The 26,887-nt window shown below is 44.2% G+C and overlaps 1 protein-coding gene across 4 annotated transcripts in view; it reads right to left on the bottom strand.

The window, feature by feature from the left end:
* LOC138742700 (mediator of RNA polymerase II transcription subunit 12-like protein) overlaps positions 1-26,887 on the bottom strand; it is a 404,210-nt gene that overhangs the window by 32,868 nt on the left and 344,455 nt on the right. For all 4 annotated transcript variants that reach the window (XM_069897449.1, XM_069897451.1, XM_069897452.1 and 1 more), the window contains 4 exons: positions 21,745-21,906; positions 17,662-18,021; positions 16,852-17,011; positions 14,414-14,631 (listed from right to left, as the gene is read on the bottom strand). In XM_069897449.1, coding sequence (XP_069753550.1) covers positions 14,414-14,631; positions 16,852-17,011; positions 17,662-18,021; positions 21,745-21,906 — 900 coding nt within the window. The remainder of the gene's footprint in view (positions 1-14,413; positions 14,632-16,851; positions 17,012-17,661; positions 18,022-21,744; positions 21,907-26,887) is intronic.

Raw genomic sequence — 26,887 nt, 5'->3', positions numbered from 1 at the left:
AATCTCTGCCAGTGTGGCATTTCCTCAGTGACATTCAGAACTGTCAACTGAGACTTCTCTGCTTCGATCTTGGACGGCCCAGTTAGCATGGCAGTTAGCGCAATGCTATTAGAGTGCCACCGACCCGGGTTTGAATCCGATGCTGTCAGTAAGGAATTTGCACATTCTCCCCGATTCTGTGCGGGTTTCCTCCGGGTGCTCCAGTTTTCTCCCACCCTCCAAAACGTACGGGGTTTGTCGGTTAATTGTGATATTTGGGCGGCACGAGCTCGTGGGCCAGAAGGGCCTGTTACTGGGCAGTATGTCTAAATTTAAATCTCTAGATCAGGGTACATGGAGGAGTTTAAATAACCTCTATTTGCTGAAATGCCTGAAGCACCCAATCTAAGGTAAAATAAGAACATTAAAAACAGGACCAGGAGTTGGCCATCTGGTCTGTCGAGCCCCCTCTGCCATTCAGTAAGATCATGGCTACTGCCCTCACGATCCACAAACCCCTTAATTACTCTACTATAAAAAAATTTATCTAACTTTTAAATATATTTGATAAGGTCGCCTCTACCACTTTCCTTAGAAAAGAATTGCACAGAACCATTACTCTGCAAAATTCAGCTCCTCCTTATTTCTGTCCTCAATCTTTTCCTCCAGAATTTTGAAACAATGTCCCCTGGCTCTTACCTCGCCTACCAGTGGATAAAGCTTTCCTGCCTCCATCTTATCTATCCCTTTCATAATGTTCTACAAGATCACCTCACATGCTTCTGAATGCCAGCAAGTATAATCTTTTGATCAAACAATAACTTGAGTTCCTGAAAAACAAGCCGTATAGAACTGATGCTGACTGTAAGAAGTTTGTAAGTTCTCCCCGTGGATTTCCTCCCACCCTTCAAAACCCTAAGGGGGTCGTGGGTTATTTGGGCGGCACGGGCTTGTGGGCCAGAAGGGCCTGTTACCGTGCTGTATATCAACATTTAAAATCGATGACTTTCAGTGTCCTTTGATTGCTGTGTCAATTGCAGGAGATGGTGGCTTTGTTTTTCCAATGTTCACTCTATCGTTCACAGATTCATTCATCCATCCAGCTTGGCCTCAGTTCACCTCAGATCGTGGCTCACCATTATTTACCATCTGTATTGATTTCTGTATGTCAGCAAAGAGGCAATTCTAAGGAGCGTGAAAGTCAGAGCCGGCTATAGCAGGGTTTGCAGGCTACTAAGCGAAGGCGAACACTATGCTTTACTACTCAATGCTCACATTGAGGAGAACTCAATGGTGCCTAAGAGAATCCCTGCAGAATCTGACAACCCAGTGATATCTGTCTCTGAGGCCAACGACAGAACAGCATTCAAGAGGGTGGACCCTCCCAAGTCTCTTGATGGCTTACCTGGCAGGGTACTGAAAATCTGTGCCAACCAACTCTCCGGCGTGTCAATGGACATTTTCGATCTTTCATTGCTGTAGTCGGAGGTTCTCACCTCCTTTAAAAGGGCATCCATAATCCCAGTGCCCAAGTAGAGAAGAATGAGCTGTCTCAACAACCATCACACAGTAGCACTCACATCAACTGTAATGAAATGCTTTGAGTGGTTGATCAGAATTAACACGTACCTAAATAAAGGACTGGATCCATTGCAATTCACCAACCGTCACAATCGCTCCACAGCAGACACTATCTCACTGGCTCTCCACTCTGCCCTGGATCAGGAAAACGTCACCAATACATTCATCCAGCTACTCTTCATTGACTACAGCTAAAACTTCAACAACATCATTCCTTCAATGCTGGTCAACAAGCCCCAAACCCTGGGCTTCTGCACGACCTGCCCCCCCCCACCCCCCACCTCACCTCTGCAATTGGATCCTTGACTTCCTCATCAGAAGTCCACAGTCAGTACGAATTGGAAACGACTCCTCCTCACTGACGATCAACTTGGTCGCACCTCAAGGATGCGTGCTTTGCCCACTGCTCTACTCACTCTGCACTCATGACTGTGCGGCCAAGCACAATTCAAATGCCTTCTCCAAATGTGTCCATGATACCACAGTCGTTGACTGAATCACAAACGGTAATAAGAAAATACACAGGAAGGAGATAGATCAGCTGGACGACCTTGCACTCAACATTAGCAAGTCCAAAGAGCTGATTGTGGACTTTGGGAGGAAATCAGGAGAACGTGACCCAGTCCTCAACGAGGGGGTCAGCAGTGGAGAGGGTCAGGAACTTCAAATTCCTGAGTATCAACATCTCTGAGAATCTGTCCTGGAGTCTCCACGTCGATGAAATCGTGAAATCTCTCCAGCAGCTGTTCTTTGTGAGGAGTTTGAGGAGGTTCAGTACGAAGACTCTCAAAAATTTTCTACAGGTGTGCCATGGAGTGCATTCTGACTGGTTGCATCACGGCCTGGTACGGAGGTGCCAATGCACAGGACAGGAAAAAAATACTACAGAGAGTTGTGAACTCAGCCAGCCCCATCATCACTCTTCAGTCCATCTACAAGAGGCAGTGTCTTAAGAGATCAGGGACCCCCCACCCCCACCCCCCCATGCTACCATCAGGAAAAAGGTACAGGAGCTTGAAGATGAGGACTCAGCTGCTCAAGGACAGGTTCTTCTCCTCCGCCATTAGAATAGACAATGAACCACGGACACGACCTCAGTTTCTCCCATTTTCTTGCACTGTTTATTAATTTGTTTATGTAATTTCTAGCAATATTTCCACTGTGACACAGCTGCAAAACTACGATTTTTGTGACATGTTCATGATAATTCTTTTGTTGGAACTACTGCTGAGTTGAGATTTGAAATTAGAGTGTCTATTTATATGTGAGGGAAAATGTAAAAGATCACAGTGTTATAGGAGCAGGGAATTGTCTTTGTATTTTGTAGAATATTCTGGTCTCTTTTTTCAAATACACTGAAGAGAGGTGTTAATTTTAGAAGCTTGTGTTAAAATCATCTGCCTGCCACATGTGAGTGGATTTCCAATTCTGATTCTGAATAAAGCACTCAAAGACTCACTCTTTATTTTGGGGGGGGAGGGTTGGACTAATTTTAAGTTAGATTATTAATATTGTGTTACAATTAACGGGGGGGGGGTTATTTTGTGTAGTTTTCTGATGTAATATTGTAATCATACCATTTTAATTTTTTAAAAATTTTTCTTTAAATGTAATTCTCTATTGTATTCATGTCATAAAATTTTAAATAAAGTCTTCAAAACAAAAAGCACTCAAAGACACCTTTAGATACTGTCAGAAATGTGGTGCAGGAAGACTGGCGTCATGCTAGACAGATGGAAGTCTTTCTTTGAAGTGACATAGTGTGTCAGAGCTAGAAAAAAACATCCCTGCTCACACTGGCACGTCACAACAACAGAGTAATAAAATTAACCAGTGCAACGCATGTATCTGAACAAAGCTGTCTTGTCGAGCATACAGCATGGTAACACTCTGGCCCACGAGACTGTACGGCCCAATTAACCTACAACTCCCAGTACTTTTTGAATGATGGGAGAAAACTGGAACACTCGTGGGAAACCCACACCGACATGGGGAGAACGTACAAAGTCCTTACAGACCACGCTGGGTAGAGCCCCTGTCCTGATCGCTGGCGCTGTGACAGCATTGCGCTAACTGCTACGCTATGCTTTTAAGCTGATCCTTAATTACGAGGTTGTCAAATTATTCCTAAGTTCCACAGAGCTTTGGACATGCTTTCCAGCTACATATTTTAATTCTAGACTTAACTGTGCTTACTTGCTCTGAAGACTGGGAAACATCTTTGGGCTGCAGCAGACACTTGGCCAGAGTCACTGGCATTGTCTGTGAAAACTGATGCAGCGTGAGGCGGCTGTTCTAAGTGGGGCCTGCCACGTTGAGTCTGATGTAACTGAGATCACAAGAAATTTGCCAGCTCAAATTTGCAACAAATGTAACTTGACAGGGCTGGGTGTGTCCCGCTTATTGTAAACATATGATAACTAATGTCCAACTTTGATCTTTCAACTTGCATATTTTCCATTAAATTGCTGAATAAGTACCATATATACTTGAGCAAAAGCTGAATTTTCTAGACTATTTTTTAATGTTAAATTTATGGGGTTTTGGGGCGCTGAAATTCACTCTAGAATCCAACATACATTATTAGTAGTAGAAGTCCAAATGATCTCTGAATGGATAAAGAGCAAAAGTAAGGATACAGAGACTGTGCATCAAAACACATGCCCTCAAACCACCAACAGTTTGCTTCCTGTGCGTGTCCTTCAGCCGCAGAGCCCCTCCTTGGGATCATGGCCTCTGCTTCTCCTTCTCACTGTGGGGTGTTCTACCCATTTCTGGTACCACGCGCCAGTCCACTGCTCCTTTGGCATCTGCAACCCCTTGTGGCCGCTGCTGAGCACAGGCACTGCCACCTTGGGCCCCCTGGTCGCAGGATTTTAAAAACGCAGTCGGCCGCTTTAACGGGCCATTTAAAGCCTGTGCAGAGCCACCGACAATGGAACCGGGAGGATGAACATTGCGGTGAGCACTGTGTCTCCACTCCACACTCTCCCTGGGTCTGAACCAGCACCAGTGCTGCCATTACAGCAGCTTCCGGCAGCATCGCCAATGACCAAGGTCCCTCCCTTGCATTGACAGACAGCCTCCATTGGAAATGATCCAGGCTCCTCACAAGTTTTCAATGTATTTGCTCCTCTGAGGGGAGCAGAGCCTCCTCAAGGAGTGAGTTCCTCGGAAGGGATCAGTCTACATCTTAGTGTTCTGTGGGTATGCCAGGTGTGGGGCTAAAGAAGGAAATGTATTTAATTTTAATATTCTGCATTCAGGTTCTCACAGTAGAGGTCAGCTAAGTAAAATGCTCTCATTCACCCTAGGGTACTACGTACAGCCAGGCAAGTGTCGTGTCCAATTGCTCAACGTTTAAGCAGATAAGAATTGGACCCCTTCTCAGAGTGTCTCAGCTATAGAGATCAAATCAGGTACAATTTTATTGTCATTTAACAAAACATAAATTGAATATTACACGGTTTTAAAGCAGCCCAGATTTTTCTTCCAAAATAATTTCTTAATGAATTTAAATTCCCTGATTACCAAAATGAGACCTGAGCGTGTCTTAGAAGGGGTGACCCTGTCCTGGCTTCAGTATAGTACTTCATCATCAATATGCTCAATAGCCAACCATATTAAGCAAATGTTAGTAGACTTTGATTTCACAGTCTGTAGAATGGAAATAACAGCTGATCCCATAAGGCAGACAAAGATTTGCTACTAGCAATAGTATTGCCCGGCGCCTCTTATCGTCAGAGAATGAGAAGGAAAAGAGTTTCCTCCAAACGTCAGAGTGGCAATGAATTTGCCTCCAGAGCTCCGGCAGCCTATGAAGCCGCACAAGACCCTCCACATCAGGAGCCATATCCAAGGGGGAAAGTATAATTCATACATTAAGAAGAAGAGGTTATCCCAGCCCTCAAGCCTGCTTCACCACTCACTTAGATCAGTGGTTTTCAACCTTTCTTCTTCCACTCACATTCCACCCTAAGTTATCCCTTACTAACCACAGAGCATCTAAGGCAATGGTTCTCAAACTTTTTCTTTCCACTCACATGCCACTTTAAGTCATCCCTAGGCCATCGGTGCTCTGTGATTAGTAAGGGATTGCTTAAGGTGGGATGTGGGTGGGAAGGGAAGGTTGAGAATCACTGCTCTAGACCCAATTGTTACTGAAATATTTTGCTTGAGAAAAATTGTCATTGGCCCATTTCCTTTGGAGTTATGAAACCGTGCACATAACGAGTCAATGAGGTACAATTTAAACAGTGGTTTTCAAACTTTTTCTTTCCATCCACATACCACGTTAAGCAATCCCAATGGTGTTCTGTGGTTAGTAAGGGATTATGTGAGGTGGTATGTGAGTGGAAAAAAATGGTTGAGAACCATCAACTTGGACCCTGGATCCACTTCTTTCTACACCATTAACACTTCACGCTTTGGCTTGTCAGGAATCTATCCATCTTGGCCTTAAAAATAGTCATGGACCCTTAGTTCCATAACCTTTTGAGGAAGAGTTTTCCAAAGGCTCTCAGCTATATGAGAGAAGACTTCTTTATTAACAGTGACACCCTAGTTCTAAATTCTCCAACAGGAGAAAGCAATGGCTCCACACTCACGATGTGAAGACCAACCAGGATCAGAGATCATTTTCCCACTCCAACTGATGCCCAGTGATCTTCTGTTCCCATTCAAGTCTATTGAATTCAGTGCTGAGTGACCGTAGATTTCTTGGCAAGGGAAGTGGTGAACTGACAGGAAGGCTGGAAAGAGTAATGCCATGAAGTTACAGGGGCAGCTTCATTGTGGAGCTGGCCAGGATTATTCCTGCCACTGCTCATTAATTATCACAAAACAAGCTGCCACGGCTGCCTGAAAAATATATCTCCTATTAATAGGGTAATCTGGGAAAGTTATATCTTAGTTTTATCATGAGATTAAGCAGAATGGCATGAGCAGGACAGATAGCGCAACTCTACTATCCCGTCAGTGGGAGAGGTGGGTCTTTCTTTCCACCCCCCCCCACCCTGCCACTCCCCCATCAACGTGATCTACCATAATTGTTGTTTGAAGTGCGCGTGAAAAATCATTGAGGACCCCTTCCACCCCACACACAGCTACTCCCATCAGGGAAGAGATGCTGGAGGATCAGAGCTAGCACCACCAGGCTGAGGAGCAGCTTCTTCCCAGGGCAGTGAGAACACTGAACGACCAAAGGACCTGCTCACACTGACCATCCGAGGCTCTCATATTCATGAAGCAATATTTATATTTATATAGGGTGGCACTTTAGCGTAGCGATTAGAGCAATGCTGTGACAACGCCAGTGATCAGGACTGGAGTTTGAATCCCGTGCTGTCTGTAAGGAGTTTGTACATTCTCCCCATGTCTGCGTTGGTTTTCACTGGGGGCTCTGGTTTTCTCCCACCATTCAGAACGTGCCAGGGGGTTGTTGGCCAATTGGGCGTAAATTGGGCAGCCCAGGCTCGTGGGATGAAAGAGTCTGTTACTGTGATCTATGTCTAAATTTTTTAAATAATATTTATTTACATAGATGAATACTTGTCCTGCATAGGTATGTGTCTGGTTGTGTGTCTGCGTGTTTTGCATTGAGGACCTTAGAACGCTGTTTCGTCAGGTTGTTCTTGTACAATTGGATGATAATAAACTTGACTCGACATGACTACTAATGCACCAGTGACCTGAGTTCAAATCTGCTGCAGTTTGTAAGGAGTTTGTATGTTCTTCCCATGTTGTGTGGGTTTCTTCCAGATGCTTCAGTTTCCTCCCACCCTTCAAAACATACCAGGGTTGTAGGTTCATTGGGTTATTTGGACGACATGGGCTCACGGGCCAGAGGGGCGTGTTACTACTCTATATGTCTAAATTAAAATTATAATCGATACTTATCAGTGGAGTTTTTTTCTTGGTTATTGGGGAGTCTTTAGCCCCTTTTACACTTGCATCCCACTAAATTAGCCATTCAGTGTCCCATGGTAGAAATGGCATTTTTGCTGTTAACTGGGACACCACATATGTTCACACTTGCAAGGAACTATACACCAATGGTGGACCTGCCCTAAATCCTGATCAATGTCTTTATGATCTTATATTTAAACAAAATTTATCATAATTAGGCTTTATGTACAACCCCTTCAGCTCCTGTGGCTGATGTGTTGACCTATATAAACCTTTATAAGGGACGGTGGGAAAGTGCTAGCAATAAATAAAATTTGCGGACAATTTATAAAGACCATGGGAAAGTTGGTAGCGCCATCGCACACACGGTGGGGAAAAATGATGGCAGTCCTGCCCTCCCAAAATGCCATGCAGCAGAGAAAGAGCTTTATGCACGCCTGTATGCCAGAGCTCTCATGAAGGGGTTTCGGTGCCGCACGGCATTCTGGGAAGACAGGTCCATCATCGGTTTTTCCCGCGATCTTTATAAATTGTGCGCGAAAATGGTCAGCTATTGTTATTTATTTCCTCCCTCTCTCTCCCGCTGTGACATCCCACAGCAAAGTTTATACCTTCATTTTTATTTTTTCTTCCTTCACGTTCCTGCACTCATGCAAAAATGGGTCATTTCTATCCCAGAATACAATTGCCCATTTTACACGTGCCTGATTGCAATGCCGGTGTCAACAAACCGTGGATAGCACGCGGGGTTGAGGCAGTCTATCCCCGGTGTTGAGAAGATTTTCCCTTCACACTAGATCCTTTTTAGGTCAACTGGCTGTTAATTCCTGGGACCACTTGCAAGTGTGAAAGGGGCTGGAGACAAAAGCACACAATTTCAGGATTGTAGGGCGCCCGTTTAAAATAGAGATGCGGAGAAATCTCTTTAGCCAGAAGATGGTGAACCTTTTGAATTTGCTACCACGGGGAGCTGTGGAGGCCACGTTGTTGGGTGTATATTGCCAAGTGTGTTGGCAGAGACCGATAGGTATCTGAATAGTCAGGGTATCAAGGGTTATGGGGAGAAGGCAGGGGAGTGGGGTTGAGTGAGAGAATGGATCAGCTCATGATGGAATCGCAGAGCGGACTCAATGGGCCGACTGGTCTACTTCTGCTCCTATATCTTATGGTTACTTCTACTAACTATTCTTGCATTGCTTCACCACTAGAAATAGCGATTCACGAGTTAATCACGCAAATCAACTTCTAATTATCTCTCTCTCTCTCTCTCTCTTTTAATTGATTTGCAGAAAAGTCCAAAAGGCAGCAAGAGGGGAATCTCAGGTCATTGTCTCCATGGAGAGGATTTAATTGGAGACGGAAGAGATTGCAGATGCTGAAATCTGGAGTAAAGTAATAAACTGCTTGAGGAACTCAGTGCGACAAACAGTATCTGTGCATCCGATTCTAGATCGCAACCTAAAACAATTCACAAATCTTCCCCTCCCTGAATAAATCTTTCCCCCACCCCCTGAAATCCCCACAAGATGCTTCTCAACCCATTCAACTCCTCCAGCACTTTGTTTTGTTTCGTTGCGGGTGGATTTAATGTTTTTTCTTGGCTCCAACCTTTGACAGGATGTCAGAACTGGAAGTGCATGCCAAGTATTGTGTATTTTGCAATGTTTTGGCACGCGGTATCCTCACATGATCTAGCTTGTCTTTATTCGGAAAAGTTATTAAAATTTACAAGATTCCAACCAAATTTGTGCAAACTGTAACTTAAAAAAAAAAACCCAATCTGTTACCCTAATTATGATCAACATTTTTGTTTGACTACTTCTTGGAATGAGAGCCTTCAGTTATGTGATGCCTGTGCATATTCCCGACGACCCCACCCGACTTCTTCACAAGGCACGGAGGGAAGAGTGCATGATGGACACCTTCAAGGTCCAGGGGAGGCAGGTCCTATGAGCTAGCTGAGATGCATTGTCATAAAGTATTCTACTCAACTCCACATGTGGAGAGGTGGCTTCTTTCGTCCATTTAGCGTGGGCGATCATGTCTCTTCATCCATCGCAGTCTCTGACTTTCCAAATTGTAGTTGTTGCCTCCCATGTCTAACCACGATGCCAATCCCTCTCATTTTCATTCTCCGTCTGCCTCTCCTTTTTCCTTCCAGCTTTCCAGTTGTAACAAAATGTTCGAATGTACCTCTTCACTTGATGTGTCCGAAGAATTTTGATTGCAGCTTTCTGATTCTCTTAAGTAATATATGCTTTGTTTATAGGATTGTGATGGGAATAGATAGAGTGGACAGCCAGCATCTTTTTTTTTCCCCTGGCGTGACAATAGCAAATACCAGAGGACATCGGTTTAAGGTGAATGGAGGAAAGCTAAGTGGAGATATCAGAGTTAAGTTTTTTTTTAAACGGAGTGGCAGGTGCCTGGAATTCAATGCCAGGGGAGGTCATGAAAGCAGGTGAAATAGGAACATGCAAATGTCTCTTGGATAGGCTCCTGGATAATAGAGAGTTATGGATATGAGGGAAGGGTTAGATCAGAGGTTTGCAACCTTTTTTTCCACTCACATACCACCTTAAGTAATCCCTTACTAACCACAGAGCATCTATGCTATCCTTTTTTAAAAAACTTTATTTAGTATTTTTTCAATAAGAATAAATAGAGTCTAATAATAAAACAAACCCACTCCCTCCCCCTTCCCACAAGCATCTATGCTATCCTATGCCATAGGTGATCTGTGTTGAGTAAGGGATTTCTTAAAGTGGAATGTGAGTGGAGTAAAAAAAGTTGAGAACCACTGATCTATTCCCTTCATAATCATGTGCAGTCTACAATCCTCGTAAATGTTAGTATCGTATCTGCTTCGATTCCTGGCAGTGCAGGTGAGACCGATTGGATATCGCTTATTGCACGAACCAAAAGAAGGTGGGAAATATCAGACAAATATTCCACAAGGTGTTGTCTTGCCGTATGTATGGGAGAATATCAAGATCCAGTGCTCTGACAATTATTTCATCCTGAAAGTATCTAATTATTTAACATTTAATGCTGCAACTTCCACAGGATTATAAGAAACTAGGAGTGTAAAATTGAACAGACTGAGGGTCTGCCAGAAATGAGATGGGTCGAAGTCACTGACCAAATATTCACCACAGATGCCAACATGTTACATTCTACTGATTAAAAACAGCCAATCAGTTGATTAAATTTTGTCAGTTAATCAACCTTGTTCCTTAATATAACTTGTCCAAGTATCTATGCCCGGAAATTATTCTTAATGGCAGGGAGGAATAACAGAACAGAATATTGTTCAGGAAAGAACTATGTCAGGAATTACTCACTTCTGATAAACTGAAGTCTCATCCAAAATATTTCTTTCTTTGGCTTGGCTTCGCGGACGAAGATTTATGGAGGGGGTAAAAAGTCCACGTCAGCTGCAGGCTCGTTTGTGGCTGACAAGTCCGATGCGGGACAGGCAGACACGATTGCAGCGGTTGCAGGGGAAAATTGGTTGGTTGGGGTTGGGTGTTTTAAAAAGACATTCCGTTGTGCTTGGGGCTCAACAGTGGGTCCAGACAGAACCTGTATTGTAGGCAAATGGGAGCGATCCAGAATGCCAACTTGGTTGACGTAGGCGAGTTGGGCCAGAAAGCCTATTCTGCGCTGTTCGACTCTCTGAGAACCCAGCTGTTGCGTGAAAGTCAGCTCGTGCCAACTTCCACATCCATATTCAGATGCCGGAAAATACTGACCCACCAAACTTCCTGCTCTGGTCCTGGACTCACCGATAAGCCCAGAGGAATTCCTGATTAACTTGAACTTAGGACCACCTTAAATCTGGCACTCTACGCCAGTATCGGTCAATGCCACATTCATTTGAAGCGGTTTGTTTACTTTTAATACCTTATTTTCTGATTCTAGTTCAAATTTATTGTGGCATACAGCAAGATGCAGTGACAGAGGTTGTTTTGCAAGCAGTCCAGCTTGACAACTCAGACACAGTACAACAAGTAGGATACAGTATAGAAGTGCAGAGTTTCAGAGAGAGATGAGACAGAGCAAAGAGAAAAGAGGTTGGAAAACCAACAAATATCAGGGTTCATCTGTTTAAGGTGAGGGAAGGAAAGTTTAGGGGAGACATCAGGGTTTGAGTAGTGGGTGCCTGGAATAAATTGCCAGGGGTGGTGGTGAAGGCTCTTAGACAATACAGAAAAATGATAGAGGTATTTCAAATGCTGAAAAGCATGGGCAGAGTAGATGTGGCAAGGATGCTTCCCATGGTAGAGGAGTCTAGGACAGGGTCGGCACCAGAATTAGTGTTAGTGGGAAGCATTAGGTTAACCGGGGTGAGGAGGGCACAGTCTGACAATCGTAAACTTGCTCAGAGCGGGGGGCGAGGGTTTGCTGGTGGCGTACCTGTTGAATGGACATAAACCTCCTTCATCCCTCTGATGTAGCAGTCAAAAGTGCTGCTTTTATTGCCCAGAGAGTCACTAACATGTGTCAAGCTGGATGCTAGTGACACTTGACACATGCTAGTGATGGGGTAGGGGCGGGTCTGATAGTCAGTGATGGCCACAAGTATATGGGGGGGGCACAGTACCTCACTGGGGGAGGGGCAATGCTCATGACTGCCTCTCCTTGGCCCTGACCCTGGTCTAGGGCAAGAGGGGACAACTTCAGGATAAAAGGGCATTAAATTAAAATGGAGATGCAGTAAAATTTCTCAGTCAGAGGGTTGTGAGTCTGTGGAACTTATTGCCACAGGCGGCTGTGGAAGTGAGATCGTTGGGTGTATTTAAGGCAGAGATTGACAGTCAGGGCATTAAGGGTTTCAGGGAGAATGAGGAGTGGGGCTGAGTAGGAGGATAGATCAGGTCATGATAGAATGGCAGAGTAGACTCGATGAGCCAATGGGCCTACTTCTGCTCCTATATCTTGTGATCTTGTGTATGGTCCCAATCATTTCCTCATGGTTGGAGAATCTAAAACAAGAGGCCATAGGTTTAAGGCAGAGGTTCTGAACCTTTTTCTTTCCACTCACATACCACTTTAAGTATTCCCTATGCCATCAGTGATCTATGATTAGCAAGGGATTGCTTAAGGTGGCAGGTGGGTGTAAAGAAAAAAATTGAAAACCACTTTTTTAATCATCCCTCATTGACTCGTTATGTGCATGGTTTCGTAACTCCAAAGGAAATGAGCCGATGACCATTTTTCTCATGCAAAATATTTCAGTAACAATTGGGTCTAAAGCAGTGGTTCTCAACTTTCTCTTCTCACTCACGTACCACCTGAAGCAATCCTTTCCTAATCACAGAGCACTGATGGCATAGAGATTACTTAAAGTGGGATGTGAGTGGAAAGAAAAAGGTTGAGGACCTTTGGTTTAAGGTGACGGAATGAGAGAAGTTTTAAAGTGGGTGGTACAAACTGCCAGAGGGAATAATAGAGGTGGGCAAAATAACATTTAAAGAACCTTGGATGGATATATAGATTGAAAAGGGTTATAGGGAGATGGGCCATGGACTGGCAGATCTGGAGATGCAGAGGTCTAGTGCAGGACAGAGAAATGCTGCCGAAATTCTACAGGTTACGCAGCGTCCATAGGAAGTTAAAGGCAGTCAGCATTTCAGGCCTGAACTCTTCTTCAGGAATGTGGAAAATCAGGCAGATATCCAAATAAAAATGTGTGTTGGGAGGGATGGGGGGGGGGGGGGGGGGGGGAAGGAGTTGGGCGGGAGAAATGGAAAGGTAAATTGGACTAGATCAGAGGGGAAACCTGGTTGGCAATGGATACATTGGGATTGTTTCCATGATGCTTCGCCAACTCTAAAGCTTAACTTTATCTCACTGCCTTGCTTCTGTAACATTAACATTAGGTAATAAAAATGTGGTGATTTCCCTTGTGAAATAAGAGTGGATTCCCCCACCCTCCCCAGAATTGTGTGAAGTGCTCCCTGATATTAGGCAAGATCTCTCTTATGGCTGAGTTTCTTGGACCTTACACTTGGAATCAGGACTTATTAACTGGATTCCCATAGTAAAAACATTCGAGACCACATTTCCAGATTCAATTCAAACAGAATCATTAAAGCTTATTGTGTGATACAACAGTAGTTGGGCCTCACTGGCGACAATGATGCGTTGAGCTTACAGCTAGTAAAATGATGTGAGAGCAACAACGAGAGTCTCAATATGGACAAGACAAAGGAGTTCAGGAGGTCGAAGGTTGACCACTCTCCATTACACATTAATAGTTCTGTTGCAGAGAGAGTGGAGAACACAAAATGTCCTTGGTCTGCACATAAAGGACAGCCTATCCTGGACCACAGCTCTCTCCTCATTAAATCACGATGGCACAGAAGTGCGTACACTTCCTATCTACGCTACATTTTACAGGAGAACAAGTGAGAGTGTCCTGTCTGGCTGCGACACTATGTGGTAGGGTAGGTGCAAAGCATCAGACAAGAAGTCAATGAAGAAGATCATCAAAATGGCTGAGAAGATCCTCTATTGACGACATTTACTGGAAGCTTTGCTTAAATAGGGATCAAAGAATTATTGAGGACCCTTTCCATCCAGCACACAATATCTTTGACCCACTACCATCAGGAAGGAGGTACAGGAACATCAAAATCAGGACGGCCAGGCTGGGAAATAGCTTCTTCCTGTGGGCTGTAAGACTGATGAATGGTGCCCTGTGACTGAGTGAATCATTCAAAAATATTTATTATTTAAAATTATATCCCTACGTATGTACATGATGGTTTTTCGCTGTGAATTGTGTGTGCATTGAGGTCCGGACAAACGCTGTTTCGTCTAGTGTACGGTCAGATGATGATAAACTTGAAGTTGATGGAAACTCGACAATCTAGTAGAGACACACAGCAAACCCCTCAGCTGGATGTACGGCAACACCCCTGCCAGACTGGGCACACACCTGTGGGAAGGACCTGGACTGTGCCTGCTGCCGCAGGAGTCGCTGCTGTTCTTGCTGCTGTTGTAGGAGTTTCATCTGTAGGAGCTGTTGCTGGGGAGAGATGCTGGGCATGGAAGGAGGCTGCATCATGGAACCTGACCGACGCTGCAGCATGTTCGTCAGGGCCTGCTTGGTGCTGGTAGGGGTGAACTGACCGGGCTGCTCCAGTCTGGGTCCTCCTGCAATTAAAGAAGGGAGCAATCACTTGACCTCTTCTCCCCCTCAGGTGTTCCACTTCCGTCATTGGTTCAACTTCAGAGTTCACACTTATTGTCAGAGTACACATGTGACATCACATACAACCCTGAGATTCTTTTTTTCTGCGGGCCAAGCAGAATTTCTACTTATCGGTCATGCAAACTGTACTCAAGAAAAAAGATACGTATGCAAATCAATGTAATGTAATCAATAAAAAATGTAAATACAGACCGGGCAAATACAGAAAAAAAAATTATTCCGTAATAAATAATGTGCAAAGAGTCTCTGATTGAATCTGTCATTTAGGAGTCTGACAGTGGAGTGGAAGCAACTATTCCTGAGCCTGACGGTACAAGTCTTGTGGCACCTACACGTCTCAGTGGTAGTAGCAAGAACAGAGCATGTCCTGAGTGGCGTGGATCCTTGATGATTGTTGCTGCTCTCCAACAACAGTCCATCTAAGTTTTAATGGAAACTGCAGTAACAGGATCAGCCAAGTCCCAAAGAACTGATTAGTCCACTCCTCTTCCTGCACTATTCTTCATTTGCACTGCACAATTGGCTTGCGCCATCTGCTTACAACTAACAATATAATCAGTGAGATCAAAGGGTCACCATCTATGTACTTTTCCGACAGTATAAATGGTATTGATCCTCAGATTGAAATTGCAGATGACCTATTGCAGAGAGTGCCTTAGAGAGAATACTTCTCTTTCCCAAGTTTTGAACAGGTTCCACATTTAAGGATCAAATACTCTTGGTCAAATATTCTTACTTACATGAGCCAAAATTCTTTCTTGCTTGAACAGGTACTTGGTAAATAAAAACTGGAAGAAAAAAAAAACAACTAAAAATGACCTACAATGGCATTCTTAAACAAAAGTGAGGGGCTATCTGCTTGGAGAAAATCATGCTTCAAGATCATTTTTGATAAATTAATCTTTCCAAAAGGCCAATGTTGTGGAGGGTTTTGGTCAACTGAGGGGGTATGTTCAGCTAGTTAAGAGATCTGTTGCTTTGAGTCGGTGACCGATGTAACCTTCACAAGGTTAGGATGGTGAAACAGATGATTTTTAATAGCCTGATTTTCAAGGTGCCACATGATTTGTACCGAAAAATCCACTGCCCTTTACTCTCCATGGATGAAATGCTGAGCTTCTCTTGCACTTTTCTGTACTGCACGAGACTTCTTGTTCACCTGATATTTTAACAATAATCTGATTGTTTTATGGTCAATGCTACTGATACAAGATCTTTTTATTTGTCCCCAATAATTTGCTTAACTATCCCCCAATGGCCAGAGTGCAATTTAGCATGTCCTTGCACGATATTCTACCACCCATGGTCTTAACTTACCAGATCTTCCCTTACCCTTTGAACAGCCAACTTTCACTGCACTACCATGATGGTCATTCTAAACCTGATTCTGATTTTCTGCAGATCACTAATTGTCTATAAACTATTAATTTCTTTAGTGCAGCAAGTTGTTCAAAAGAAAATTCAGAAAAAGTTTGCCCCCCCCAAATGTATAAATGCAAAGGAACTCTCCAGCCTTGGTTTCCGAACTTATTTCACAATCTGAACTTGAGCTACTTAGCTCAACTCACACACCTAGAATTCATTTAGCTATGCAGCTGTCTGAGTCAACATACTTCTTCAACATCTTTCTCCAGGCTGAGGAGCAGCTTCTTCCCGTGGGCTGTGAGAATGCTGAACGACCCAAGGAACTGCTCACATTAACCATCTGAAACTCTCATATTCACGTAACAACATTTATTTATTTATATGATGAACACTTGTTCTGCATATGTGTTGTTTATCTGTACGTGGGTTATGTCTGCTTGTGTTGTCTGTCTGTTTTGCACTGAGGATCGGAGAACGTTGTTTCGTTGGGGAGTACTTGCACTTTTACCCCCTCCATAAATCTTCGTCCGCGAAGCCAAGCCAAAGAAAAAAAAAAGACTTGCAAAATCAAATGTCCATAAACATGACTTGACCTCCTTTTGAGCCAAGTCTTCAGGTCTGTGCAGCCTATTTTCATAGCCTGGTCTGGCATGGATCTGAGAAACTACATACATCTTCCACTAAATTCAGTCATAATGTCTACTGCATGAGTAAACCAACATTAGCAGATTAGTTACAGTATTCTTTGCAAGGACCAATCGTGCATTTTGGCAACAACTGTGCATGTCTGCACATACCTGGTGGAAATGGCTGGTTCTGGAAATAGAACCCAGTTTGCTGCAGTTGGCCCATGAGGTTATAACCCCACGAAGGTGTGGCCTGGGGATGATGCATCAATTGTGAAGACATTGGCGTGTAACTTGGAGGCACTCGGTATACATGACTTTGTTGATAATCCTGCGGTGGAAAGATGGGGTTAATAAGAAATCTATTAAAATTGGCAAGATCTACTTCACTAATCTTGTCTTGAGACCTAGTGCTGACTGAATTGGTAATTAAGATGCATAGATGATGATGGGTCCAATACGTTGCTGTTCATAAATATTCTTAAGGTGAAACTGTAAACTTTCCCAGACTCTACACAACTCCACCTCACTATTCAGTGTTCTATGGGAGTCACATACCATTGCATCGATGGGCTGGAGTTAGTTCAATGTTTTAAAAGGGCAGGTGGAACAATTGAAGATGGCTCCACTCCATCCAGGAGTAAAATCAGGACCTGTTGTTTATCCCTGCCAGTCTCTTGGCCAATCACACATCAGGACATGTGTAGATGGAAAGGAATATGAAACGTAAATAAATAAATAAAAACTCAAGCCCTCTAGATCAGCCAAGCTCAACCTTTTCTCAGCTATGGTCCCCCCTTGGACACTACTCAAAGTTTATAGGTCCCCTTCCTTATTAACCAGTTAATAGTGATAAGTTAGAGCTGATCCTGTTTTCATGTTTAAAGATAATTAAAAGCAACTTTTGTTTAAGTCACCATTTGTCTTGGTGAATTTCTATTGCTGCTGGGTTTTGGGGTCCTCTGGGCTCGTAACACTTACATCCATTCTTGATGCTGAAGATTTCAGCTTCCTTTTCCTGTTCTTCTTCTTCTCTTCCTCCTGATTGGTTTTGTTCTGATCAGTGACCTCAGTTGGCTTCTTCTCCGAATCCAGTGAGACTGGAGTAGGGGGCTCCTCTTCATCCTCTGGTGGGAGTGGCAAGGGCTCCAGATAGTAGCTTCGTGGTTTCGGCTTGGGATGCGTGTGGTATAAGAGGAGGTGGTGTTGATCTTCATACTTGATGACTTTCCGGTCAACGCGCACTGTCCCAAACCAAGCCCAGGAAAGTGGAGCTGGACTCTTGTGGCCCTCCAATAAGTCCCAGGGGTTGACTTTCTGCTTTGTAGAAACTTGGAGACCCTAGGGTGTAGAACATGGATCATAATTTGAATTAAAACATTTAGTGCAACAGTAGAACATTGATAATGACCAAGTGACACTACAGCATTGGAAATGAAATTGGAGTTAGGAGGTTTCAGGTTAAAATCCCACTCTGGAAATCTGATCATGAGAACATTCCAGTGTAGTACTGAAGTTGTACTACATTGTTATGGAGTATTGTCAACACTGTCTTCATGAAGAGAGCAGGTAGTGTGTGAAACAAGCTGCCAACTGAAGTGGTCGATGTTAACATTTAAGAAAATTTTGGTGGAATGGGATGGGTATGGAGGGATATAGTCCAGGTGCAGTTCAGTGGGACAAGGCAAAATAATATTTTAGCACAGACTGAACGGCCTATTTTTGCACTGGTCATGTTCTATGGTTCTATGGAAGCTGTCCTTATGACGAGATGCTAAACTGGAGCTCCATATCCCTGAGGTACACAGAGCAGGTCTACTGGTTTTATGTTACTTCACAGGTTATGGAGTTTAATTAAGAGATACAGCATGGTCACAGACCCTTCCAGCCCATGAGCTCCATGATGCCAAATTGCACCTACGTGATCAATTAACCCTCCAATCCCCATATGCCTTTGGAACATGGGAGAAAACTGGAGCATCGGGAGGAATCCAATGTGGTCACGGGGAGAACTTACAGACAGTGGCGGTTTCAAACTCAGGCCGCTGGTGCTGTAATAATGTTGTGCTAACTGTAATGTGCTGCCCCTAAAGAACCATATCTATTGGGACATCCTGAATGAGGTGCAAGATGTTCTCTATAATTGGAAATCTTGACTTGCTTGAAAGAAGAACAAATCACTTGGACATATAGTGAAACATGAAGGTCTCCAGACGCAGGGACTGAAGTAAAAACACAATCCTGGAGAAACTCAGCAGGTCAAACAATGTACTTTACAGTGCAAAGATAAAGATACAGAACCAACATTCCAGGCTTGAGCCCTTCATCAAGGTTAAGAGGAAAAGGCAGGAAGGTACCTGAATAAAATGGGGGGAGGAGCAGGGGGAGAGGCAAGGAGTAATAGGTGGATAAGGTAGGGAGGGCACAAGAGAAAAGAGGGGAGGGGAGATAGGTCTGTGAATGGAGAGGGAATGAAGACAGAGAGGGAGAACGGGGAGAAACGGAAACCGGAGAAGTCGACGTTCACGTCATCCAATTGGAGAGTGCACGGAAGGAATATAAGTTGTTGATTCTCTAGCTTAAGGGTTTCTTTCATGAGGCTATGGACAGGCATGTCAGCACGGGTGTGGGGCACCTCCCTACATTTTGCTCATACCTGGATGAAGGACTCAAGGCCGAAATGTTGGTTATGTATCTTTATCTTTTGCTGTATAAAGTTCACTGTTTGACCTGCTGAGTTTCTACAGCATTGTTTTCACTTTGATTTAGATTTGTGTTTGCAGCTACTAAAATGAATTTCGATCTGGAAACTTGATAATCCACGTCATTGCTCCTTGGATGTTTAAAGAAAGTACTCCAGGTTCCCTTACGTAATGTGTCACGTCAGTTACAAACAATGATTGCTATTTTAGGGCCTTTTAGGGATTGTGCCATGTGACGAACTGTGCTCTGGTTTTGTAGAACGTAATTTGAGGTTGCAAAAAAAGTTACACACTCTCTGAGCTCTTCATTCCTCATGTGGATCAGGCTGCACACTCCATAGAGGACCTCGTTGAACGTCACAAATGTACTGAGCGCACAGAGTTTACACAAATAAAAACAGCGCTGTCTGTACGGAGTTTGTATGTTCTCCTGGTGTCTGCATGGGATTTCTCCAGGGTTTCCTCCCACCATTCAAAACCTACTGGGGGGGGTTAATGGGGTATAAATTGGGAAGCACTGACTGAAACGCCCTGTTATCGTGCTGTATATCTAAAACAAAAATTTAGGTGATCTTATTGGGCCATACAAATTTCAGGAGGGGCATGACCGAGTGGATGAATAAAGGAGGTTTTTCGTTGCTGGGGGAATGTGAATGAGAAGACACAGGCTTTAGATGAGGGGTCATCATTTTATGACCAGGACAAGGAGCCATTTCTTTCTCAGAGGGATGCGCACCTTCGGAGTTCTCTGCTGCGTAGGCCTGTGTAGGCTGAGTTGCTCAATGTTTAGATAGATAGATGGACTAATGATATAGGCTATTTCACACGATACCATACAAGTTAGGTTGCACTTGGAATATTGTGTGCAATTCTAGTGGCCCAATTACAGGAAGGATACAGAAGAGGCTGACCAGCTTGGATTAAAGGGTATGATCTTGAAGGGGAGGTTGGACAAACTTTGGAACATCAGAGACTAAGGACAGCCCTGATAGAAGTCAAAAGGTTATCTTTCTTTGGCTTGGCTTCGCGGACGAAGATTTATGGAGGGGGTAAAAGTCCACGTCAGCTGCAGGCTCGTTTGTGGCTGACAAGTCCGATGCGGGACAGGCAGACACGGTTGCAGCGGCTGCAGGGGAAAATTGGTGGGTTGGGGTTGGATGTTGGGTTTTTCCTCCTTTGCCTTTTGTCAGTGAGGTGGGCTCTGCGGTCTTCTTCAAAGGAGGTTGCTGCCCCCCAAACTGTGAGGCGCCAAGATGCACGGTTTGAGGCGATATCAGCCCACTGGCGGTGGTCAATGTGGCAGGCACCAAGAGATTTCTTTAGGCAGTCCTTGTACCTTTTCTTTGGTGCACCTCTGTCACGGTGGCCAGTGGAGAGCTCGCCATATAACACGATCTTGGGAAGGCGATGGTCCTCCATTCTGGAGACGTGACCCACCCAGCGCAGCTGGATCTTCAGCAGCGTGGACTCGATGCTGTCGACCTCTGCCATCTCGAGTACTTCGACGTTAGGGATGAAAGCGCTCCAATGGATGTTGAGGATGGAGCGGAGACAACGCTGGTGGAAGCGTTCTAGGAGCCGTAGGTGATGCCGGTAGAGGACCCATGATTCGGAGCCGAACAAGAGTGTGGGTATGACAACGGCTCTGTATACGCTTATCTTTGTGAGGTCAAAAGGTTATAAGAGCCCTTGATAAGGTAGATGGCCAGAATCTCTTCCCCACAGTAAAAATGTCATTAACTAGATGACTCGCGTTAAAGGCCAGGGGAAGAAGGTTCAAGGGGGATGTGCGGGGCAGAGAACGGTAGGTACCATGAATAATGGTGGAAGCAGATATTTAAGAGAATTCGAGACAAAGACAAGGAAAGTGCAAGCAGCAGAGGTTTCAATAAATTCAGACATCATTCTTGGTGCAGACATTTGGGCCAAAGGGCCTGGTCCTTTACTGTACTGTTGTATGATTCAGAGGGACGAGGGTCATGGAAGTCTGTCAGGGAAAGAGGGTTGAGATCTGATCTTATTGAATTGACAGTGACCGACTCCTCTCTGATGTCTCATGTTTCAGATCCATGCATCCCAAGATATCCCAAGCTTGTGATGGAGCAGTTGATGGTGACCCAGATGCCAAAGGTTGCCAGGGTCCCCAATTTGGACAGTTTTTTTGTGTACAGAAGCACCTATATATTGCAATGGGAAAACAAATGGATAGTTTGTGGCCTGAACTTCCTTGTAGAATTATACATAAAAGGAAAGATTTTTCAGAGATAACAATAATTCACTAACATTTCTTAAATGTTATTAGAAATAAAAAGTAAAAACTTGTTTGATGGTTACTAACTTTATCTCGCCTCACAATACCTGCCTGTTTTTTATCAATGGAGTCAAATCCGGCAATTTTGTTGCCTTTTGTGTCAATCAAAGATCCCATTGGCTCACACGTAATGACGTCACAGGTTTGCTTTGGCAACGGCAGTAACTGACGCACCTTGTCAATGCTTTCTGAATGTTTGTCACCCAGTTCTTTCTGGCAGAGACAGAAAAATAGAAAACATATAAATTACTGCACCTGGGACCTTGTGTAAGAGGAGAACGCGGATGATTGAATGGACCTCTTATCAACAAAACACTGCTGTGTCAGAAATAAAACTTCTCACACATGAGTCTCTTTAAAACTGATGACACGACAAGCTTTATTTACAAGTCTGCAGAGTTGGACTCAACTGGTTTCTCACCAGTTAAGCCCCGATACATACAGTGCATTGATTTTTATACCCTTATTGTTTGCCCTTCCCCTTCTTATTAATACTGTTTTAATTGGTTAGTATTGCAAAAGCATTCTAAGTATAACTGCATTTTTAATTATCACGTTCGTTACGTACGCTGTGAACTCTACATACACTAAATTCTGTTTCTCACCCTTCTTATCAATCTTTTGTCTCCTGCATGTCTCTCACTATGACCATGAAAAGATAGGTTTAAAAAAACATATCCAGCTGAACCTTTTGTCCTTGGCTGCTAGTAAGCTCCCTGTCCGTTCTGGCTTCCCTGTTTATGATTAATCATCACATTTTAACTTAAGTCATTTTAACCTAAATTCTCTATATAACATGCTGTACTGTTGTCTCTGTAACAGCATACAATTTTGTTTTATTTTCCACTACCTATTGAACTCAAGGATAGGTTGTCTTGCCTGGATATCAAGCAGAGCAGAGTTTTCACTGTATCCCCAATTCAAACAATTCAAACAATTCAATCCAGCCAACAGTAAAACGCTAAAGACTGCAGATACGGTGGTTGAAACACGGCAGGCTGAACAGTATACTTTATGCAGCCAAGATAAAGATACATAACCAATGTAACGGGGTTGACCCCTCCAAGATGACATAGTGCATTGTTTCACCTGCTGAGTTTCTCCAGCATTGTGTTTTTCAATCCAGCTAGCTTCCATATTCTCCAAACTGTTGCTACACTTAGTTGAGACTTCCCATGCAACAGAGGTTTAAAAAACGATCTGTTTCTGAACATCCAATTATCCTCGAAACATCACACTTCCCAAATCCACCACAACCCATGCAGATAACGATAACCCGCCCCTCCAAGTTTCCTTCTGTCTAAACAAGATGTTTCCTACACTGTCACTGGGTCCTGGAACTCCTTGCTCTTCATAGCGTGGACTGTAGCCATTCAAACTGGCCACTCCACACGAGGGGCAGTGTCCAGGGAGAGAAATGGACAGTCCACATTTGGAGTTGAGAGAAAAATGAGTTTGTTTTTGATAGCAGGAGAGGGATGAGTATATCTCTGACAGGGTGAGACAAAAGCAGCTAGGGGGCAGGCATTAAACTTTAGTCAAACAAGCCCCATGTCTCATATAGGATTAGAGATAATTTTCTTTAGCTGTGATTATCCTTTAACAAATCCATTCCAGCTTTCTTGGATAAACCCATGTCTTTCCAATGTGGCAGTTTATTTTGTCCTTGAGAGCATATTCTTAGACTGAAGATTCCACCTTGACTAGTTGATAGGGCACTACCAGTAAACACAAAGTTTAGGCTGAGGGAGCGATAGGCTTTAATATACAGAAGAACCTTGCCTGCCCAGATCCAGGTATAGGAATGGAGGGAAGGGTGAGGTAGCTCGACCTTTATGGTCCAGAACCACGGGGAGGAGTCATAGGGTATGAGTTATCAATAGCTATATACAATGGGGGAAACATATCACCACACTAGTGAATAGAGGTATGTAAGATAATGTGGGACTTAGATAGGGTGGACAGCTAGCACGTTTTTCCTGGGGAGACAATAAGAAATACCAGAGGATATCTGGTTAAGGTGAGCAGCAGAAAGTTTAAGGGAGACATCAGAGGTAAGTTTTTTTTTAAACTCAGAGAGTGGTGGGTGCCTCGATTGCACTGCCGGGTAGTGGTGGAGACTGCTCCAATAGGGCCATTCAAAAGACTCTCAGATAAGCCTATGGATGTAAAGAAAAAGAGGGTTACGGGCAGGGGTGCAGTGCTGCTGGAGCTCACTGGAGCACCGACCACTCTGGCACCACAGGGGGCAGCTCTGGCCACCTCACGGGGCGGCTCTGGCTCCTCCTTGTTGCCATTTTTGGTGAGCTCCAGCACCTGAAAAATTAGCACTCCCCCCCTGGTTATGGTCTGATGTGGGGAAAAATTAGATCATTGTGGAATTGGTTTACATAGAAGGAGACAACATCATGGAATGAAGGCCCTGTGCTGAGCTTTAATATTCTATGTTCCACTGTTTATCGTTTTGTTCCTTTCTGAAACAATCATCGAATTCTAAGTGAACCAGGTGGTTCACAAATGTCTGGTATGCCAATAGTTTCAATTTAAATTCTCCATCAATTTTTATCTAGCTCAAAACTTTCCTCTCCTCTAGGCTGTTCAGCCATGAGTGGATACGACTGATCAAAGGCACTGCTGTTATCAGAAGGGAACCGATTCTCCAGGTAAGACAAGTGACTTCCCTGGCAGCTTTCACTCTGATAGAAATGAACGGGAGACACTTGTGACATTATGGCATTCTTTAGTTATCTCCTTCATCCTTTGACCGAATGCAGTTAGTGATGTATCTGATTTGCGCAATACATTTTTGTGAATCTTTCCCTTTCTCGACTAAATCTTAAAGAGGGAGAGTTGGAATTTGTAGGTTGCAACAGGATATGCAGGCTGCACTGAAACACAGTCTATAAGGGCGTTCGTCAGCTGGGTGATGGAATATTTTACTTACTTGGATGAGAGTGGATCCAATAATAATCAAAGATTCGACACCATCACGGAGAAAGCAGCCCCCTGACACCCCATCCACTCGTGATGCACCTTGGGAGTAGTGTGCACCATCTATGATCTGAACTGCACTTATTCCCAAAAGGACTGATCCAACAGCACCTTCCAAACCCACGATCCCTGCAAACAAGGGCTGCAGGGGCAAGGAACAGCCCTCCCAGAATGCTTCCCTCCAAGTACTGAAGATGCCAAGCTAACAAAGAGTAGCTGGAGGGGCTCAGCTGGTTAGGCAGCATCCGCGGAGAGAAATGGACAAGCCCGCATTTTAGGTTCAGAGAAAAACTAGTGTTTTTGATAGCAGGAGAAGTATGGGTATGTCTCTGAAAGAGTGAGTCCAGCCAATGGGCTGAATACACAAATGTGCTGGAGAAACTCAGCAGGTCATGCAGCATCTGCAGGAATAGGTCGATTTATAGGGCTTGGTGTTACAATCCCTGATGTTTCACTATTGATTAGATTGATCTTCTCTTATAGAGATAGCAGAATTAGTTGCCTCAATTACCGATGGAGGATGACCACTTGGGGATGCTATCCAGCGTGGGACACCTACTCAGTTGTATTCCCTGACATCATTGGGTGATTCAGCCTTTAAACACAAGGCACCCGTTCCCGAGACAGATCCTCCACAGGCTGGTCAGATCTGGGTATGTGTCTCATATCCGTTTCTCCTAATGGTCATTTGGAGGCTGCAATGAACTGAAATTACTGTCTGTATGTTGTTCTGATGTCTGGCTCCTTCCTTGGCTCCACGCTCACCTACCTCTATATAAACCCTGGTTTTCCCACCTTACCTCAGATTCACCTGAGGACTATTGTGTCTACCGGCCATTGATTGTAAGCTACTACATTATTTGTACTCCTCACTTGTCTCTGATTGCAATCAGTCATGTAACAATTTTATTAGCTTAATTTTGAAGCAGGATGGAAGCCCTGTTGAAGCCAGGCATGCTCCAGGTCGATCCTCTGTCCCCTGAGGCCCTGGAGGAATTTGCCTACTGGCTGGAGTGCTCCCAGTCCTATCTGACAGCCAGACAAGACGTCTTCAACTCTGATAGTCTCGGAGATCTGCTCTTTTCTCTCGAGTTGGCCCCAGAGGCTCTGTCATCAGACACTGTGCTACTTACAAGGTGGCCATAGAAGGCTAGAAGGCCTGCTACATGAGGGTGGAGCCAAGGGAGGAACCAGCCATCAGAACAATACACAGACAGTAAATTCCAGTTCACTGCAAAGGGAAGAGAGGATCCCTCTTTCTCATCCAGAGCCAGTGACTGCTCGTTTCAGCTGAGTTGGAGAGGGATTTAATCACCTTTCTGAGGACCTGCCCTGTGATTCCTACTTCCATGGATTTGGCAATAAACCCTTGACAACCGACTTCAACTGGGCGCACCCTCAATTTACAGCCTCGCTCTTCTACTTCTGTAGCAAGGTTAATGCAGTGTCTTAAGTCCTTGTGCCTCATCCATGGCACCCTCCCCAGGGACCGTCAGGCTCGATATTGAAGACACTCTACCAAGAGCTGGACCAAAGGGCCTAGATCTGGTCTCAGGTTGGTGCACCACCTTCACCTCTAGAATCAACCTGGTGAACCTCCTCTGCACCACCTCCAAGACGTTTCCAAATGAGGAAACACGAGAATGTTCAGGGGAGAGAACATGTGCAAGTGGAAGACTTTTAGTTCAATTTGGGCATCATGTTCAGTGAAGACACATCGGCTGAAGGGCCTGTTCCTGTGCTATTCTGCATTCTAGGTTCTACATAGAACAAAGCAGCACAGAGCAGGCCCTTTGCCCCACAATGTTGTGCCGACATATATACCTAAAATAAAATAAACCCTCCTTCCTTCATAACCCTGTATTTTTCTTTCATTTATGTGCCTGAGTCTCTTAAATGCCCCTATTGTTCCAATTTCCACCACCCCTCCTGACAAGGCATTCCAGGCCCCCACAACTCTCCGTGGGAAAAAAAACAAAATTCTGATGTCTCCCCTAAACGTTCCTTCACTCACTTTGTACAGAGTTCCGCAAAAAATGGTAAAAATGTATAGACTGTCTTCCTTTTCTATGCCTTTCATAATCTCTACTAAGTCCAGGTAGTCAAAGGAAGTCAAAGATTAACCAACGTTTTTGGCCTGAGCTCTTAGTTAGCCAGAAGAAATTAATAAAAAGGTAGGGGGAGGGGGAGAGGAAGGTCAATG

The sequence above is a fragment of the Narcine bancroftii genome, chromosome 9, assembly GCF_036971445.1.
Source record: "Narcine bancroftii isolate sNarBan1 chromosome 9, sNarBan1.hap1, whole genome shotgun sequence".
NCBI classification, from domain to species: Eukaryota; Metazoa; Chordata; class Chondrichthyes; order Torpediniformes; family Narcinidae; genus Narcine; species Narcine bancroftii.
This window is presented reverse-complemented; position numbering and strand designations above follow the sequence as displayed.